This window comes from Zerene cesonia, chromosome 2 (assembly GCF_012273895.1).
Source record: "Zerene cesonia ecotype Mississippi chromosome 2, Zerene_cesonia_1.1, whole genome shotgun sequence".
NCBI lineage: Eukaryota > Metazoa > Arthropoda > Insecta > Lepidoptera > Pieridae > Zerene > Zerene cesonia.
The window spans coordinates 4,882,847-4,903,407 of NC_052103.1; the positions used below are offsets into that span (position 1 = coordinate 4,882,847).

The following is a 20,561-nucleotide window of genomic DNA, read 5'->3' on the forward strand; positions in this document are numbered from 1 at the left end:
TAGATAGCTGGACAACTGAAATAACACATAGGCACTTTTTATACCGATATTCCTACGGGATACGGTTACGCAGCACGCGTACGCGGTTTCAACCGCGGGTCACAGCTAGTGTTAATAGATTGAATTATAAAAACTATGATGTTAATAGAAAAGGGAGCAATTATGTAATTCCAATTTAGAAATCTTCAAAATTATAGTTATCAATTTTTTTTCTAGCTCACACCGGATGTACCACGCACCCCAGAAAACCAGCGTGAAATAATAAGGGGAACAGGTGGTCCGTTTCTTTTGTTTCGTTCAAGAACCACCAGATCAGTTGTTGCACCCCCGCTATGTCATAAAAAAGCCTACAACATTTCACTGTTCTCTGACCGAAACTTCACAGCCGAGGGAAAGATCCGAACAAATAAGCAAATTTGCTACTATTTTAATTCACTCACTTCAGGACTGTTAAGTTTAGAATTTGACGTTCTTCTAACCAGACGTTGTAAACGTCCCTCAGGTAAACTTGCACAATTTTAGCTTTGGCGGGCTCCATACGTAACTCTAGCAATGTTGTAGTTTCATCAACAGCGTCTGGTATTTTAAAATCTAAAAAACATAACGTCGAATCGAATAAATTTCACCTTAATTAAATATGTAATAAGTTTTTTTTTTAATTGAGAAAGACTACACTAATAGTTTAGTAATATTGAAATACCTGCTAGATCCGAAATTTCTTGAAGCAATGATATATCAGATAAAGAACTATTATGAGCTACAATCGTAACTCTTTCAGACAAAAGACCGCGTTCGATTGCATCTATGGCATTTTTAATTGATATTGAATGACCATTATCAATCTGAAATAAATTAATAACATGATTATTTGTCTTTAAGAAACCTATAGCTATTGGAATAAGATTCACATTTAAGTAACAATGCTTAGTACCTTTTTAAGATGAGGAAGTTTTATAAATGTGGCTGGTAGTTTCAATTTACGTCTCATCAAACATACATCTTCTCCTATCATGTTATTCTCATTGATTATTGCAAACGACCTAAAAATAATCAGAGAACGATTAATATAGATTTATTTCCTTCAACGACACATTTTATCTCCATTAATCCATAAGCTAAATAAATTTATAATATAAATCTTACTTCAGTTTAGGATAGGTCCGCGTTTTAGAATCCAAATCTTTGAGGGTAGAAGCAATATATGCAGAATTATTAGTCGTGATGATTGTATAAATTCCCTCCACTTCATGTTTGATATCGCTATCTAAAGATTTAGATATATTTTCCTTGTCCCATAAACCCTCTATTGTCAACTCAATTTGGACACCTAATTTTTTCCAAATCCTGAAAATATGCATTAAAATTCACTTATAAGACTATTTATTTTACATTAATATTGTAATTGATGATTGCTTTAGTATTTGTATTTATACGTTTCTAACATGTAAGACTAGCATATAATAGCGATTCGATCAAGAAACCAAATTTTAGAAGTTAGTATATATAAGTCAAAACTATGGCTAATAGGGTCTTTTGGCTAAATAGTTTTTAGAAAAACCGTCGTTTCTAAGTGACATATTACAGCTACATAAAAGCAGTGGTAACTCAGTGGTGGGAACCTCGGACTTCAAAATCGATAAGCCGGGGTACGAGATTGATTTGATTTTTCAATTTATCTGCACATGTGATTAACATCATAACTGCATAAAACGGTGAAGAAAAACATCCTGAGGAAACCGGCATTCTGCCAACCCGGACATGGCGAGCGTGGTGGATAATGGCCTGAACCATCATAGGAGGCCTGTGTCCCAGCAGTGAGAACATATGTGGGCTGATGATGATGATATTACAGCTACACGATAAACTGTAAAAACATAATAATTTTACACTTTCTTACTTGAAAGTATACTCACTTTATTTTATGCGTCGTAAAATTAGATTTCTTGGAACAAATCAGTTGTATCTTTCTCACGCCTCCGTTAATGAGGCGTTCAAGAAGTTGTACTGCCAATACGTCATCATCCGATATAACAATGTGATAGTATCTTGGTGAATTGTATAAACTGAAAAAAGAATGAAATTTGATTGAATGAAAGAGTTGATCCAGCGATAGAGATTATAAGTTTGCCTGTTTTGTAAAATTTTAAAATACTCAAAACTTACTACTAATACTTAAAAAAACTTACTTGATTTTGAAATTGTTTATTACTTTAATACTTTCCTACATCAAACTTTTATGTTTTACAGAACTATTTCACTAGTCTTGGATTGAGCCGCGTAAACGGGCTTCGGGGCTATTTACAACTCACCTAGTCTTGGTGTTGGGTATGTTCTGCTTCATGTCGATGAGCACGCGGCCGCGGTGGCGGCTGGCGGCGAGCAGGCGGAACGCGCGCGCCGCGTCGCTCGGCGCGAACGTGAGCCGCGTCAGCGGGCGCACGTAGCCGCGCGCTATGCCCTCGCTGATAAGCACTTGTAGGTGCTGTAGTTACGACAATTGCTTAACTTTACAAACCGGTCAACCATGTCAAAAGATTTGAAATAAAAAAAACAAACACGTTGCAAATAATATTTTAATATAACAGGAAGACTTATAGAGGACTCTCACGTGAGTCGCATTTGTATCACCCTACACCATGATGTTAAAAGACAAGAAGGGCAAAGGACGACGAGAAAGAGAGCTACCTCAGCGGGCGCACTTGGTCAAGCGCTCAGGCCAAGCGCTTCTCTTATATATTACTTGAAAGTCTTAATATAACAGAATTATAAGTGAATATAATACCAAAGATACCTCTATTATAAGTGCAAACAACCAAGCAGAAAGGTAAAAAGTAAAGGTAAAAAAACGTGTGCGCTAAAAATTATTGAATCAATACTGAGCGCTACTTGTAAAAAAATCATTCATATCCAAAAATGTCACTTACCCTCATTTCCAATTCATTTTCATATCTAAAGATGGAGGAAAGATCCACTGCTGCAAATGACCTGCTTTTTGTCATGTGATACATTCCATACGAGAAGTCTTCGTTATTTTGCAGCATCCCCGTGTCCAACACAGTTCCGGAATGCGCACAACATTTTATAGTTATCTGAAATGAGTAACAGTTTTATCTATACATTATTACAAAGCTGAAGATTTTTTTTTGGTTGAACGCGCTAATCTCAGGAACTACTTGTTCGATTTGAAAAATTCATTCAGTGCTAGAAAGCCCATTTATTGGGAAAGGCTTTAAGCTATATAACATGAGATACTACGTGGGTAAAACCGCGAGGCACAGCTAGTGTAAATACTATGATGATTTTTGATAATTCTTTTAAACGTGTACCGTAAACTAATTTATATCAAAAGTAAATTGCTAATAGAGTTGTTTAATTTTATAATCGTTCAAAACAATCAAAGGTTATAAAATATCAAATCGCTTACATTTTTCAGATCACCTTTGACGCAGTTCAGAATTATGTCGCATCCATAACCTCCAGTCGAAGATAAGACCATATCTCCAAACGATATATCTCTTGAGTTTCCAATATGGTCATCTATTCGAATGCACAACGTGAAAAGAATAAATTAATTTAAGTTTCAAGAATGTCTGTGCTTAAAAAAGCATTGATCCAGCCCACTCGTTATTGGTCAACAATGCCGATTCTAGCACTTTCTTAGTCATTCGTAGCTTATTTAATACTTTTTTATATCGTTTTATTCATCATATATTTGAGCTTGTCAGAATCTAACTCGAAATGTGAAATTTATACCATATATATAACAATAAATAAAGTTACTTCTTTCTCTATCTTAATCAAAACCTTCCGTTACGTTCTAATCAAGGAATATAAATAACTTTATTTACAATTTACCTTTCAGTTTCGGGAACATTCTCTTCAAGAGGTGCTTCTTGCTACTATCGCTAACGGTAGTGAACACTTCGCAATTATGAGCAAGGCATATGGATATAGCGGCTTGACCTAATGCGCCGGTTCCACCGTGAATCAATATTCTCATACCAGGTAACAACTTTTGTTTTATCGCCTGAAAATGTAAATGGTAAATTAACAAAAAACTGTTCATTGTTTTTTAAGAGGCGGAATATTTTAATCAGACTCTTCTCTATTCCCATAGACAAGTTTTGGGTAGAATTTGGTTTAATGCTAAAAATCCTAGATTTGTTTATATTGGTTTATATAATGCATTCCGTTTACTTTACAGAGTATCCTGAAAATTCGAGTAAACATACGAAAAATGTATCACTTACAAGACAATAAAATGCTAATGAGTAAGCTAGCGGTACAGTGGCTGCATCTTCCAAAGTCCAAAATTCTGGTACTGGCCACAACAGATTTGGGTTTGCTTTGACTCGACTGCGAGTTGCTCCACCCTGTATAAGACCCATTACTCGTATACCTCTGAAAGAAATTTTAACGAATATTACATATTCTTCTACCCTCTCTTTTTTATTGTTATAGTGTTAATTGTAATAAAATGTAATTGAAATTTAAATACTGCGCTATGATATTGAATATAGTTTAAAAAGTCTACCTATCAGTAACACCACTGAAATCCATTCCGTATTGGTTTCTGTTTACATTCTCATAGAAAATTTCACCCGACGCCTTCTTAGCATCAGTTTCATTAATGCCAGCATAATGAACCTGTGGGAATTGTGAACATCATAATTTTAAATAAATTAACGTTATTAGCCTAATTACCTAAAATCTTTAAATGTCATGGTAAACCTTATTATACATTTAATTTTTGAAAATATAATAATCGTTTTTGCAATGTGTATTCATTTCTGTTTGAAGGGTCTTTAAATATTAATTTATATACGTTTATATAATTAGTTTCTCTGTGTCATCTTACCGTAACATTAATTCCAGGAACAGTAGGTTCTGATGCATCAACCCATTCAAGTGAATTCAGATCTCCAATATGTCTACTTTGTAGGATTAAATCCTTTTTTGTTTTCGTTGGTGCCTCAGCAATCATTGGTAAATAGTAAATGCCTCCCCATTCACCCTGGAAATAATAAATTGAAAAATATTATACCATTATTTTGTACCTATTAAACTATTAAAACTTTTCAAAGATATAGTTACATGCAACAAAGAAAAAACATTTCATAAAATCAATCCTGAAATTGATAACTTTCATTTAATATAGATTTAATCAACTCACGTTATTCAGAACCAGCTTAGCCAAATTGGACTTCGGGAATTCTTCATTTCCATTTAATTCGTCATTAATTACCATCACATTAACAGGCCGTCCATTTTTGCGCAAATGTTCCGCCAAATCATCTAAGGTCGGTATTGGAGGATATGAAGAAATCAAGAGAATTTTTTGTTCTTTAGGAAGAGCATCGATTGTATTGAATATTCGCTCCATATCTGAACTATTTTCAAGTGTATAAACACTGATCCCAGCCTTATCAGTATTTGGATTCCATTTAATTAGTTGTATGGACTGGTCTCCAATGTCATGATGACTGACAATAGAGAATAGTGAATGTGGTTTCAATAGTTTGGTGTATTCCTTATTAACAATAAACGTATTGGGTGGCAAACATTTGCCTAGAGTTTCACATAACTGAAATAACGAAGAAATGATAAGATTAATATTATTGCTTTGTTAATTCATTTTGATGAGATGATAGTCTAGCCTTTTAATACAGTCTAAAAAAATACTTTGTAGTATTTATATATATTTTGTGTATTGAAAAATACTTGAGTAGTTAAGAAATAGAAGAATGTAATACATTGGTATTGGTATTTTAAATACTTCATATAATGAATTCACGCAACTATATGCAGTATATTTCAATGGAAATGTTAATATACTTTGAACTATAATAATATATAAATAAAATTTATTATAATTATATATTATTTATTATATATTAATAATTATTTATATTATATTATATATTGTAGGCAGTGGTGGCTCAGTGGTGAGAACCTCGGACTTCAAAATCGATAAGTCGGGGTTCGAGACCGGGCGAGCGTGCAGGAAATAAATTGATTTTTCAATTTATCTGCGCATGTGGATAACATCACCACTGCTTAAACGGTGAAGGAAAACATCGTGAGGAAACCGGCATGTCCGAGAATTAAAAGTTCGACGACATGTGACATCTGCCAACCCGCACTTGGCCAGCGTGGTGGATTATGGCCTGAACCCTCATAGGAGGCCTGTGTCCCAGCAGTGGGAACATATATGGGCTGATGATGATGATGATGATGATGATGATGATTATATATTAATTTATCACAATTAGTATAATATATAAATAAATAATAAATAATTGTTACCTTGTCATTGGAAGATAGATTGTTAACGAATATAACATCAACGTCCTTAAATTCACCAAGTCCTTGTAAACTTTCTTTCTTTATTAAAGAATAATCTACTTTGAAGTTCGGTATATCGTTTATGATTTTATGAATACAACTAAATTTAGATTCTGCAGTATCACCAGCTGATTCAGCTAACTCAGATACAATTATTTCTTTCTTATGAACATTTTCCTTAATCATTTGAAGAATAACGTAGAACGCAGTGTCTTCCTATGGAGAAAGTTTAGAAAAGGCTTAGTCAAAATGAGAAATTCCATTTGATACTTAATTTTAAAAGCTCTTAATTTACTTACATCTGTTCGATCTTTAGGATAATGAGGTAGGAACTGCAACGATTTAAGCGACAGGTTATTTTTAACAATCGATAACTCACGGAATCGTAAATTCTCAATCAAAACTCCTCCGCATCTAAAAGATAAGAAACACATATAGAGATATAAACTTTTAGTCTATAATTTATTTTACCATCAATGACGATATAATTGGATTTATAACTGGCATACCTCGTGCAGTTGAACACGTCAAAATAATTTGCTGTTAGCATGTCTACATCTTCACTGACTACTTTATGATTATCAACATCAATAGTTATTTTTCTTATATACTCTGGATATGTGGTGTCTCCACTTTTTTGACGTAAAGCATTAAATTGTATCAATCCATCGATAAAAGTAACCCAGTTATTTTTCCAGATGACAATACCTTCGCTTGATGTTTCGTTAATTGCTTGGAGAGATTGGAAATCATCACTGTGAAGAAAATTTGTTTACAATGATATCTCAATATTTCTCACTAAATGTAATAAAATTACTTTTACAAAAGAAACGAATACTTAACTGAGATATTATGTTTGACTGAATGCCTATTTTTTTAATTAATCAACAAATTTAAGATACCAACAGTGATTATAATTGAACGTACCAATAGTTAAAGTCGCGAGTGTATAACATTTTATATATGTCTTCAGAATTGAGCATCATCTCATCTTTATTTTCTGCCACCAATTTATATAACCGGAAGTTGTCATCGCTTCTTTCACAAATAATTATTGTGCCGGTCGCTATTACCATGCCTTCATTTGCTACCTGTAAAAACATTTTCAAAATATACATTTTTATCAACCTACTAATACATATTCTTACATAGGTACATCTTGTATACCATCCCTTGTAAAATTAATTTGAAAAATAAATCTGTATTTATAATAAAATGTAAACAAAAAGAAATGCATTATTCTGAACATGGATCAGAATAAACGGCAAAGAATGAAAAAGGCCTAAAATAACTAGACTTCCTTTCCTTAATATTTTACTTTGTTTCTCCATAAAACATCAGTCACACTTTGTAATTTAGTTAAATATTTGGTAATAAATATAAAAGAATATTCTAAATACCTTCAGAAAGAAATACAAAGACCATTTTCTTTACACCCACAAACTTACAAGCAGCCCCTTTATAATACTACGATGCTTACCTCAAAGGCCCCAGTTCCTCTATGTAGAGACACGCTCAGTTTCAAGTGTCGCTTATCGTGCAATATCGGTTGGACAAAGAGGTGGATGTCTTGCATCTGTACGGAGACACTCTTCTTCTTAAAATCAAGGCTCATTGCAAATGTGTCCCACACAGCGACAAGAGCGGCAGAAAATGGGTACAGGTTCTTCCCTGGTACAAAACGGTGAGCTTTTCATGATTGTAAATACTTAATTCAATCTTAAACTTAATTTTTAGTACTAAACTTTTAAACTAAACATAGACAAAAATATCAATTTTTTATTCAGGATTAGTCAAGCTTATTTAGCTCACTTGATGCGTGGGCTAGTGCCCATTCCTTTTTTGATTTATAAATACCTATTCATATTTCATTTGAATAATCTAGATTACAGTTCCTGGGAAAAACAGAAGCGGAAAGATTGTTCCACTCCATACTGGTACGCAGGAGAATAGAAGAAGCAAATCGCTCAGAGTGTATAATGTATATAGGTGGAGTATCTATGATAGGGGTAGACTAGCCTGGTGTCAATTTGCACGAATATAAAAAGAAGAAGCCATAAAACTTTGCAGTTCTGCAGCTCATTTACCATAACATATCCTGAAGAACCATCTACCCTCGGTACTAGTTGCATCATGAGGTTTTTTTTCACCAATATCTAACTGATGATCGAGAGTTTCAATATTATAAGAAAAATAAATAGAAAAACAATATTCTTAAAATTTATCACATTTATATTACCTTTAACGACATGTCCTCGCAGGTATCTGTGCTCATCATCATGGACGGACAAAGTAAAATAACATTCAGCAGCAGTCTTCTTCAAACCTTGTACATAGAGAGGTAGTGCCCTAAGAAAATAATAATTTCAATAGAAATTTGTAAAATATACAGACGAAGTCATAACAGAAAGGCAGACATATCTCAATGTATACTTACCATTTCTCAGTGTGTGCCCATTCAACCAAATGTCCCAACATTGGAGTTCCAGTGGATACTGGGAACTCCACTTTCGGGTACAAAGCTTGGATTCGTGGGTGGTATCCTTCCATGTACAACCTGAAAAACAAGAAAAATAAAAATTTGTAAACGGGATTCTTAGACCCGTTAATATCTTGGTAGCTAAACCCAGCAGATGAAAAACTTCTGCCTTTTGTCTAGATTACCTATTTTTCGTGAGGCAGCTGAACTGAAAAAATTGTTTAAATACCGATAAGTTATCTGAATAGATCAGATAAGTATCCATGATAGGCCATAGGAATTCCTAATCAAATGTCCGGTTAATTTATTTTTTACTTAAAATGTCAAAATTTTAACTAAAGAATAAATAAAATTGTTCACAAAATTCACATGAGCAGTAACAGAGCAACTAATTAGCACCCACTTTTTGCGGTGTCGGGTTAAAAACCATTCCAAAATCAGCAACATTGCCCCAACTTCCCATTTGCATTTTCACCATGAAATCTTGTTCTTCATATCAGTGACACAAATTTTTATGACTCTAAAGCCTCACTATAACTAACTTCCATTTAACCATGACAACTTGTTCATAACACCAGTATCAGTGACAAAAACTTTTATGACTCTAAAATAACAGTGACACTAACTTTCCAATAGCATCGAGCATAAAGGCCGCGTTGTCCTTGTGGCCACGGCTGGTGAGTGGGATGTTGGTGCAGGAGGCGGGCAGCGCGCGCTTGAGGATCGCCTGCAGCAGCCCGTGCGGTGCCACCTCCACCAGGACCGCGTCCGGCGGGATGAGTGCTGACGCTTCCTCGAATAGTACTGGGTTCTGCGTTATAATTGATTTGTCCTTTACATATTATGTTATTTGTGTTATTTGTATGTAGCGGCCCTTTTTTGAAATGCACTTGCAAATGATTTACTATATATATTTCCTTGCTTCATCCATCGAGGAGGTACGGGCCGGTCTAAAATTTGAGGAATTCCTTCCTTCCTCCATAATAAGTGTTCTGTGTGCTTTCAGCTTGGTGTATATTATTTTTTTTATTTAAAACTTTCTTTAGACAAAAACACAAAAGCTGGTACCATAAGAAGAGTTTTAAAAAATACACATAGCATTTTCTAATTTTATTTGCTAGATAATATTATCCCTATATCCTAAATCTATCCATCCTAATATAATATGTGCGAGTAAATTCTGGAACGTAAATTCGAATCCTAAATCGATAAATATTGCCTTTCTGTTTGTCAGTACATTAAATACATCAAAGTCATACCAACATTTATTAAAACTGCAAATACCATCTTAATAAATAAAGAAAATAATACTAACGAGTAAATTGTTGGTGTGATATTCAGCAGAAGAATACTTGGCGAGAGGTTCGTCCCATTTGTCCTGGGGGATCGAAGTGGATACCCAACGCTCAGAGCGAGGTGACGGACTTTTTATCACTTCCTTTAAATATTTTAAAAGACCGGGTCCTGTAATATTATTATTTGTCAATAAGTCTTTATTTCTAAAATAAACTTTATTACTTTTTTCTTGGTCTTCAATAAATAAAAAAAAACAATACAAAAACAAACAAAATTGCTAATTACAAGCTAGCCCATAAAAGATTTTAAATAAAGTTGCAAAAATTATACATGAAGACTATTAAAATTCATTTCTTTAGTACTGAACTAGAAATATAATAGTTTCGCGTTTGATCATATGTATCATTTATGAATTGAGTGATGTATTGCAAAATTATATAAGATTCTATAAATTGGGCAAATAATAACAATCAAATAAAAATAAACACTCAGCATGTGAACTTAAACAAAACACTAACCTGCTTCAGCGATATATCTTGAGTGATAAGCGATATTGGAAGAAGGAACTTCTTTAGCAAATATGCCCTTCGCAGTGAGAGATTCAACAAACTTCTTCATAATTTCCGACGGACCAGAGATAGTTGCTGACTCAGAGCTATTGTGACACGCTATTTCTATTTCTGGAGGGCACAGCTTCGAAACCTAAGATAAAAAACCTAATTATTTGCAACAACAAAGACCAGAAAGAAATATGACTACTATTCTTATTAGTATTTTAATTGAATGTTAAGAGATTTTGAAATTATATCGTCTTAAATACACAAAAATAATCGAATTTAGTAAGTAAAATAAATTAAAAACTTTTGCAATGGATTTTAAACGCGATTTATTCATTATATTATTAACCCGACGTTTCGAACACTTTACAGCGAGCGTGGTCACGGGGAGACTCCAATTAATTTCTAAATGTACTACTACATATACATACATATACTCGCGTAAAACCAAACACAAGAAAATACTAAGTAAAATAAAGTTTAGAAGCAATTATTAATAATTACATAGACAATTGGTATTAACTAGACGCTCGTCCTGGCTCCGCCCGGATATCAAGATTCCTGTTTTATCCTGGGAGCCTTTATATGATAAACAGTATCTGTATACAAAATTTCATCAAAATTCGTTCAGCAGTTTCAGCGTGATTGGCGGACAATCATTCCAACAAACAAATTTTCACAATTATAATATAAATGTGATTTACCTGTGTATATCCCATTCCAACAGCCGCCATAGTTCCCTTAATGAATGGAGTCTGTACAGACACGAGCCCGCGGCTATACGCGGAGAGGATCATCTCTTCCGCTGTGAGACAGCCGTCTGCGTACGCGCATCCTAGTTCTCCTACACTGTGACCTGATTTTTTTAAATGAATTATGAAAATAATTGTATACTCTTAAATTGATGGATAGATAAAACACTAAACGATGGAGACGAAGAGAGCTTTAAAACTAATTTCATGAAAAATACCGAGAAGTAAAATTCTACGCAAAAAGGCTTGAAATATAAAAATATTGAACGTACTTCTTTGCATACAACAGAATTAATGATAATATACATTTCAAGCTTCCTGAAGTACCTTAATTGTAGTTTTGATCCTATTTAAAATAGAAATAGACTCACCTATAATTTTGTCAGGAACAATTCCCAATTCCGTAAGAACATCAGTGAGACCAATTTGAACGGCAGCAATCCCGACGAAGGAATGAAGAATGTTGTCAAAGATTTTTTTGTCTGGTGACGTGATGATGTGAATAAGGTCCACTCCTTTGGGCTTCAACACTTCGTGACATCTGTATTAGAATTTATTCGATGTGTAAGTGAAGTATGCTTGCTCATTATATAATAGTTTGTAAATTTAAAAATACCACGTAATATTAAAAAGTTTTAACCCCAACTCAGTATCAGTTACAGTATAGTTTTAATCAACGGAAACGTTCAGTTGAAATAGAAGTAATCTATTATTAATTAGGCGTGCCGAATATTGTCCACTGAGGAAAGTTTGCCATAAGCGCCACAATGATGTTGATGTTGATCCAAGTATACCTCCTATTTGAAGCTTAAATATAATAAATGGAACAAATAAAATATTAAAACTAATAATGAAACTAATAGAAACTTTACTTACAAATACAAGTCTTATTTTTAGTACAGAAACACACAAAAAATATTCAAACATACCGCTGTATAGCCTTCGCAAAGACAGGTATGCGCATGAGTTGCGTGCCCATCCCGGCCCACTGCGAGCCCATCCCGCTGTACACGAACCACAGCGGGCTGGTCACGTCCGGGAAGTAGTCCGCTTTTTCCTTTACAGTTATTGTTTCGTTGTTCTCGTTTGTATCTTAAATCAAAATCATATCGAAAATGTTTTAGTTTAGAATACCTATAGCTAATACATAGACATACATATAGGTAAAACTGAAAATAAACAAAACGGTGATAAGCTATTAAAGTATCCATAAAGAATTCTAGATTACTAACACTAGATTCATAAGAATAACTTATTTCTCTAAGTTATAATTAAATTTTCACAAACCAAGGATGATATAGCCTCTTCCCATATGGCCACTGATTCTATCCTGATGTATGCTATGAAAAAGAGCTATCTCTTCTGCGTCCACGGGTCTGCTTTTGAGGTCGTTTATAATCCTCTCAACTGCTGACTGTTGCCTTCCACTCATTGTGACTAAATAAGGTATATTGGACTTATATTTATTGAGATCCTGAAATCAAGTATTTTTGTTTACATTGGAAATAAATGTATTAATGCCTTAAGTTGAAATACATGAAAGTTTAAATTTTGTTTTAAGGAAGGGTCATCGGTAAGTATATGAGACTGAACAAGCTTGCTCAATTTATCTATCGTCGTAACTCCAATCAGCGAAAAAATTGAATTTCTTCGTCATATGACATCTTCCAAGCCGCATTTGACATGGCAGAATATAACCTAAATCCTCATATTATGGGATCGGGTTATACTGCAGAAGGAACAATTTATGATGATAATTATTGTACAGATGGTCAATATCACTTTGATGTTGAAGATTCGAATTCCTTCCTACCTTTGGCTTATAATGTCCATGAAGAAGAACGTGAGCATTAACCCCAGTAACCGACAGATTGTTTACAGCAGTGTATCCTCGACCAAAAGGCTGGTGGTCGATCATGAAACGCATGACTCCCTTCTGTATCCCCTCTACGTCGTCTCTCGGACTGTCACAGTGCAGGTTGGCGGCTAGTAATCCCTTATGATAACCGAGTAGAACCTAAAATTCATTTATTTCTATTTATTTAGAACATAAAAATTGTATAAGGTTAACGTATTATATTAAAAGCTAAACAACTATTGCGCTAAAAGCATTATTATTAAGAACGAAGTTTTCAATTCTTTTTTATCGTTTCTTGGGTGTCGGACATCTATGATTGAAATGAAATCATGTTATTTATTTGTTTATATAAATTTATGAGTGTTATGTATTTATATAATTTATTTTCGAATACACCTGCCGCCCCAACTGTTACAAAGAGAGGCCACTGAAAATCAGTATGCCAACTGTGTTGCTGCGTACGCAAAGTACCCCAAATGGCTCAATTTTATGTTTCACGTTTTAAATTTATTTTTTTCATTGTTTTAATTGTTTGTGCATAATTCTATTGTTTTGTTTAAATTGTAATTTTTTGGAGTTCAATAAATGTTTATATCTTTCTTTCAAATGGTGTAATTAAATAATATAGGTGAAAATAAATATGTAAAATTCTAAACGAGTTTAAGTATATATGTCAGCAAAGGTAAATTATTATTAACAGCGTATCAAATAACATATTCAATATAGGAATTTGTTGTCACAGTAGTTTATACGCAATTTAAGCCATGAGGATATTAGTATTATTCCACAAACTGACCAAATTAATATTCTATTCAAATATGAGGTCAAGTTCAATTGGATAAATACACGTAATAATTAGAAATTCATTAAATTTATGACGATATGATTTACTATTTGAGTCTTTACTTGATAAGTCAGTAGCAATAGGGAAGTCTTGAGTTCGATTCCCAATGGATATCGACATGTACCCCTAAAAATTCTTTTATTATAGTAAAGCGTGTGTGTCACTTATAAACCTAATTATATTCTTCTGCGTAAAGAAAAGAATTAGCGAAACGGATGTGTGATCTTACCTCATATGAAAAAAGGTCTCAAAATAGGTTCTAATCTATTACTTAATTTTTTTACGTTTTAATTAGCTTCCCCGTATGTTTATATGTTTATGAGTTTGTATGTATATGATTCCTTTAGACGCGATTTTGACAATTTTGAAAAGACAGATACATGGGATTTTTTTTTATTCTTTCAAAAAATTTCCCATTTATAAAAGCATTTCAATGCTATACAACTAAAAATTAACAAAAAAAAGACAGATACAATTCAAACTATCTACACCTATCAATCAGTAAAATTACAATGATAAGTTTACTATTAGTTCATCTTATTGTCCTCGTTAGGATGAACAGGATTAAATATCTCCTTACGTAGGCCTACCATAAAAGCAAAAAATATTAAGTTCCGCATATACGTGTAGTGTTAGTTTTTTGAAAAAAATGCAAACAATTTATTACATGTTATTCGAATAAATATAATGATATATACATAACCTTTTTACTCGGGAAGGTAAATTTAAATAAATTGAATTAATTTAAATGGTATTACTCTAGGGAATTGTTTATACATGCAAATAGCAATTGTTTATCGATGTAAGCAAACAGCTACAACACATGTCTTTTTTTTGGAATCAATTAGAATGAATCAATATGTAATTCTTTCTTTTTGTTTTAATAAATTAAACGATTAATCGTTTAACGTTAAACTGGCCCATGAATTATTACTTCGTATCGTGTATAGAGTAATAATGTTACTTTTTTAATTTCACCATACCATAGAAAACTGTTGATACACATTCGATGGATCGGGCTGAAATCTGGCATGCAGATAGATGTTATGACGTGAGAATCCGCTAAGAAAAGCTTTTGATAAATTCTATACCCAAAGAGATAAAATAGGGGATGAAAGTTTGTACTATGTAAATTTATTAAGAACGCGCGGGCGAAGCTGCGGGAAACAGCTAGTATATTATAAAGTTGCTAAACATGCTCTGTAGTTATATGCTGGGATAAATTATAGATAGTCTCTTATTTTAAAATCTTATACCAAGCCCCCGCCCTCGGCCCCAGCTTAGCACGTGAATTGATAAATTGTTGAAATCGTTCAAGTAGTTACTGCCTGAGAAAATTATTACTTTATTTATTATATTACATAGTAAATATGTTAGATATTCTTATATATCTTTACTTTTTATTCTTGAAACCTCGAGAAAGGAAATGCCTTTTCTCCCACGTTGTTTATTTATGGTTTACTTTCTTTTGTACAATAAAGTATTATAAATAAAATAAATAGATACAGAACTAACCTTCGTAACAGAAGACGCGCCGGAAGCTGCCTCACTGTATCCGATGTTGGACATTACGCTCCCAACATACAGAGGACTACTTCTGCTATTACAGAACACTTTATCTATCGCTTCTAATTCAGATTTATCTGCTTCTGGTGTCGCTGTAAAGACATATTCAAACGAATACATCATTAAGATTCAATTTATGTGAAATTTTTTAGTCTATGCAAAGAGGTCATTTTGATTGATGATATTTTAAAAGCAGAGAAACGAAACTACTCGTTCTATTTTCAAGTTACATTCAAATGTATTGTGAATGATATACGATTGAAAATTTTAATGTATCGTTCTAATGAACGAAAAATAGTACCTATAATAGTATTTTATGCTACAATTCAGTTTCAATATATAAAGCATACATTGTGAATGAAAAATTTTATGCTCCTTAAATTAGAATTTAACTACACAAAATACGAAATAAATTTACACACATCAAAAAACATGCTTTTAAATATTATGAAATTATAGTATATGTGAAAAAGCGATTCTCGTATTTTAAACAGCTAATGACGTATTAACTCATTTCCATTCGATATTCGATTACATCCTATTTTAATAGTTTTAATATTCAATCAACATTACTGTACTTAACCTCAACCTTTGACATCACGATGGGTGCCTTATTTTAACTGACTTCAAAAAAAAAGAGGATATAAATTCTTAGGTTTTTGGATATATTAGTCTGTATCAGCTTCTAAACACTTATGGCAAATTTCACAAGTGTATGTATGTTTGTTTGTCGTCCACGCATAACTCGAAAGCTGTTAGTCGAATTGAAATTATTTCTTCTCAGTTGTGTTGTGTATACTCCATCTAGGAATCAGTGCACGTCTCATTATAATCAGTTCAGTGGTTTTTGAGACAGAGGGCTAAATATATATTCACAGGGACAGCAGTGTCACAACTGATTCCACGCCTTGTTCACACGCTTTCAAACGACGAAATCATCATCATCATCATCATCATGTTTGACATTTTTTTATATTCTTAACTGGAAATAAGAATATGCTTGTTTGTTTGTATTATGGAAAATTGTACTCGTTATCTTTACATTTCGTACCGTCGTAAAAGCAGACCAAATCCAAAGATGTCGCGCATATAAACCTGTTCATCTATAATTATCATTACAAAGACTATCTCACCAGATCCAACAGCTTCGATATATTGCACTTCCCTGGGATCAACATTTGCTTCTTTATAGAACCGGTTCAAGAACTCCGCCAACTTCTCTGATTCTCGATAGAATCCATATTTTGGCCCGTTTTCTCCCTCAATTAGATTGTTGAACTCCGTTTTGACGTGCACTACTTCAGCGTAAATTCTATATAATGAATACCAAATAACGTTACTTTCATTTTATGAAAGAGCAAGCAAAGGAGCAGGTGAGCTACAGACATATATGCTCTTTTATCGAAATGTTTAATATTATGCAGTAATTGTACGAATATTTTGTCTATTTTATAAGAAATTTGAGGGTGAATATTGATAAATTGAAAGTCAATCGAACTATTAGTTTTACAATCTTTTAAATGTTATCTTTGAAGGCATATGAAAACTTGAAATAGTTTCTTCGTAGCAATTTGTTCAATAATACAAAATAAAAGGCAGAATGTTTCATATTCAATTTAAATAATTTCAGTTACTTTAATTTCACGTTTAAATGTTATTTTATTGAATATTTTCATAACTCACCTAAGAGCATCCCTTTTTTTCTGGAGGAATAGCACATTGATAGCTTCAGATTTGGCGCATCCACATGCGTTCTTGTCGAAAGATCTTGTTTTACCATCTCGGTTGATCATCATTACTCTGAAGAAGTAATATATGCTTTAAAATCTAAGAACATTACAAAGTCATATAGAAAATATGTCCGTGCCCGATATTATAACATTTTCATGACATGACGAGGAAATAATTGAAATGCGAATATTATTATAATTCAATGGTTTCGTGTTTGTGAGAATATTATTGCCAGATTTGAATAATTTATACAAACTATTATATTAATTAATATTTATTTAGCACTTCAATGAAGTTGTGCACAAAAGAAAAATAGTACCTACAATATGTAATTAATTGGAAGGAATGTATAATATGTAATTCTGAGATATAGAAAGAGCACAGTAATTGGTCGGCCATATCACTTACTACTCAACTTACTGCTATGTATAGCTTCTAGAAAAATCTATTATAAATATATCAATATCTTAGGATCTTTCATATTAAAATGAATAGATAGGTTAATAGTGATAATTTTGAGCTACAAAACTAAATGGAATAGATTTTGTATTATAACTTTGGACATTTAAAAGTGAAGTCCCGTGACCCCTGGTGGGGTATGGGGCAGATGATGTACATCTGTTTCACTGATCGATTTTCTTTACGGACAAGTAGGTGATCCGCCTTCTGTGTCTTGGCCAGACCGAGAAATTTTTTCTTGTGCGTCCCCACCGGGAATTGAACTCAGGACCCCTTGGTTCTACGCTCACGCGTTAACCACTGTACCAAAGAGACAGTCTACCTTGGAGACGGTCGATCGATCCTTGGACATTTAGAAAAACATAATTTTAAGGAAATCGTTGATAGCTAATTTGCATTATACATTAATATTATGATCATATAAGCAACATCATATCATGAAAACCGTCCGTTGCGACGTGAAAAAACGACATACAAATAAACAAACACAATATTTCATAAATCTTAATATTAATACATTATTACCTTCTCATATGGACTGAGGATTGTGGAAGCAAGCACAAACTAGCTCCTCCGATAAGTGCAGCATCTACATCTCCCCGGTTCATGGCCTGGTACGCTAGCTCTAAAGCAACAATGGAGCTGCAACAGGACTGGTCTACCGCGATTGACGGGCCTTTCGCGTTCAGCCAATAGGAAACCCGGTTTGCAAACATACTTTTGCTGCATCTGTGAAATTTTGGGGATAATATTACTTCATCAGTTACGATTTCGTTAGAAAATCTTCATTAAAAAAAGAAAAAGTATTTATCGTACTAATACATTATTAGTATGTAAGTTAAACGGTGAACCGAAATAGCCTCAGACTAAATACCGAAAGGATCTTTTAGTGCAGGAATCGAGCACTCTTCGTTATTATATGGCCGCGAGCTGACCGGAGAAGTTACCCGCACAGAAGATCGGTATGAAATAGTAGCATACTACTGCATTTCGTTCGGTGAGTGAGAAACTGGAGCTCTCTATCCTTTTCCTTACCCTTCCGAATCCTTTCCTTTTTTTCCCCTAGCAATTTTTTTTTACCTCTTATCCAGTAAAGTTGGCAATACATTTGCACAGGCATATAGACTCTGCAAATGTTTATGGGCGGTTCCTGTTGCATTCCATCAAGTGACCCACCGGCTCCTTTGCCAACAATTACATAAAATAATATTTAAATGAGTTTAAAAGCACCCGAATGTAAAATTATACAATACGACAAATAACAAATGCTAATTCTGAAGTACCGAAATGAATGAATCAATAATCATAGTATTTATTTTATTTATAGTTCACCATTGACCAGTACCATTTCTAACAAAACTTTGTATCAATATGTTTTTTCCGACATACTTTGATATTTAACATTTAACATTATATTATGATTAAAATATAAAAGTCGAAGAATCTTACCCCATAATACCAAAACCAGTCTTAGTAGAAGCTATATAGAAAGCAGATTTCTCTGTCTCTGAAAAGCATGATCCTATATACACGCCGAGCTTTTTGCCGCTAAGCTGATCCGAATTCACACCTAATAAAAAATTAAATATTTAAAAAATCTTTCTAATCAATGATTTAAAGTTGGTCAAAATGACTTTAAAGGACTCGGTTACATAAAAACATACACTTATCTGCCATATCAACCTTCAACCAAGAACTGTCACTTACACTGCCTTTGAAAACTAATTCAACTAAATAATCAAAATACGGAAGAAAAGGAAAGTGATCTCCGCTTTTTGAATCACTTAACACTTAACCTACAGAAAATGCACTTCTAATGGTCCTCCATATTAAATTTAATTTTTATTAAGTACCTGCATCATAAATAGCTTGAAACGCCTGTTCCAAAAGTTTCCTAGACATAGAGTCCATATTCTTCCCAAGACGGTAATGGACTTTAAAGAACTGAGCATCGAACATGTCCAAACCCGGCACTTTTCCTGTGTACTGTGCCACCTCAGGATGGTTGTACTTCCAGCGACAATCTTCGGAGGTTACTGGATTTTTCTAAAGACAACAGAAAGGCATTTATGCTTTTTTATATGCTAAAACGGACAACTGGGCTGGTGGTTCGCTTAATGATAAGCGATCAATACCACCTATGAACAGATGCAGAGGCTTTTAAGGGGTAAGGAATAATGAAAAGATTTACGACGGTAATAAAAAAGTGGATTGGGAAAGTGGAGTAAAAGACAGGAAAAGAAGATCGGCGTGAAATAGCATACTGCTATGTTTCGTTCGGTAAGTTAGGGAGCCGGAGGCCCATTTCCGTTTCCTTACCCTGCCCAGTCCTTTCCTTTATTCCTCTCGTCAATCCTTAAACCCTTTCCAGTTTGAAGTCGGCAATCCATTTGTAGAGGCGTAAGATCTACAATCGACTTTACGAAATCTCCAAATGTTCCCATGAACATGCACCATCGCCCATACGGTGGTAGCGCTTACCATCAGGCGACCCACTAGCTCCATTGCCGACGATGACATAAAAAATATTCTCATTTAACGCGAACGAAGTCGCGACTCAATCAATCAATATCAATCGTCCATTATATTAAAACTATTACGAACCTTGTTGTACAGTATATCGGATAACTCTGCTACATTTTGCGCCTGCGGGTAAAGCCCTGAAATTCCACTG

At 33.6% G+C, this 20,561-nt stretch overlaps 1 protein-coding gene across 1 annotated transcript in view; it reads right to left on the reverse strand.

Moving 5' to 3' along the window:
• The window catches only part of LOC119835720 (fatty acid synthase-like), a 22,428-nt gene extending 2,567 nt beyond the window's left edge, over window positions 1-19,861 (reverse strand). The window contains exons 1-34 of the mRNA XM_038360704.1: window positions 19,741-19,861; window positions 19,337-19,457; window positions 18,413-18,616; window positions 17,381-17,497; window positions 16,831-17,009; window positions 15,647-15,789; window positions 13,243-13,446; window positions 12,717-12,903; window positions 12,359-12,521; window positions 11,801-11,970; window positions 11,382-11,533; window positions 10,639-10,822; window positions 10,140-10,288; window positions 9,451-9,635; window positions 8,783-8,902; window positions 8,585-8,694; window positions 7,826-8,016; window positions 7,273-7,436; window positions 6,855-7,100; window positions 6,645-6,759; window positions 6,307-6,561; window positions 5,174-5,584; window positions 4,859-5,014; window positions 4,535-4,647; window positions 4,251-4,401; window positions 3,856-4,027; window positions 3,425-3,537; window positions 2,925-3,089; window positions 2,316-2,482; window positions 1,914-2,093; window positions 1,144-1,344; window positions 932-1,040; window positions 701-842; window positions 441-591 (exon numbers count right to left, since the gene is read on the reverse strand). Of these exons, the coding sequence (XP_038216632.1) occupies window positions 441-591; window positions 701-842; window positions 932-1,040; window positions 1,144-1,344; window positions 1,914-2,093; window positions 2,316-2,482; window positions 2,925-3,089; window positions 3,425-3,537; window positions 3,856-4,027; window positions 4,251-4,401; window positions 4,535-4,647; window positions 4,859-5,014; window positions 5,174-5,584; window positions 6,307-6,561; window positions 6,645-6,759; window positions 6,855-7,100; window positions 7,273-7,436; window positions 7,826-8,016; window positions 8,585-8,694; window positions 8,783-8,902; window positions 9,451-9,635; window positions 10,140-10,288; window positions 10,639-10,822; window positions 11,382-11,533; window positions 11,801-11,970; window positions 12,359-12,521; window positions 12,717-12,903; window positions 13,243-13,446; window positions 15,647-15,789; window positions 16,831-17,009; window positions 17,381-17,497; window positions 18,413-18,616; window positions 19,337-19,457; window positions 19,741-19,846 (5,696 nt within the window). The 5' untranslated portion in view covers window positions 19,847-19,861. The remainder of the gene's footprint in view (window positions 1-440; window positions 592-700; window positions 843-931; window positions 1,041-1,143; window positions 1,345-1,913; window positions 2,094-2,315; window positions 2,483-2,924; window positions 3,090-3,424; window positions 3,538-3,855; window positions 4,028-4,250; window positions 4,402-4,534; window positions 4,648-4,858; window positions 5,015-5,173; window positions 5,585-6,306; window positions 6,562-6,644; window positions 6,760-6,854; window positions 7,101-7,272; window positions 7,437-7,825; window positions 8,017-8,584; window positions 8,695-8,782; window positions 8,903-9,450; window positions 9,636-10,139; window positions 10,289-10,638; window positions 10,823-11,381; window positions 11,534-11,800; window positions 11,971-12,358; window positions 12,522-12,716; window positions 12,904-13,242; window positions 13,447-15,646; window positions 15,790-16,830; window positions 17,010-17,380; window positions 17,498-18,412; window positions 18,617-19,336; window positions 19,458-19,740) is intronic.
• Between the last annotated feature and the right edge of the window lie 700 nt (window positions 19,862-20,561).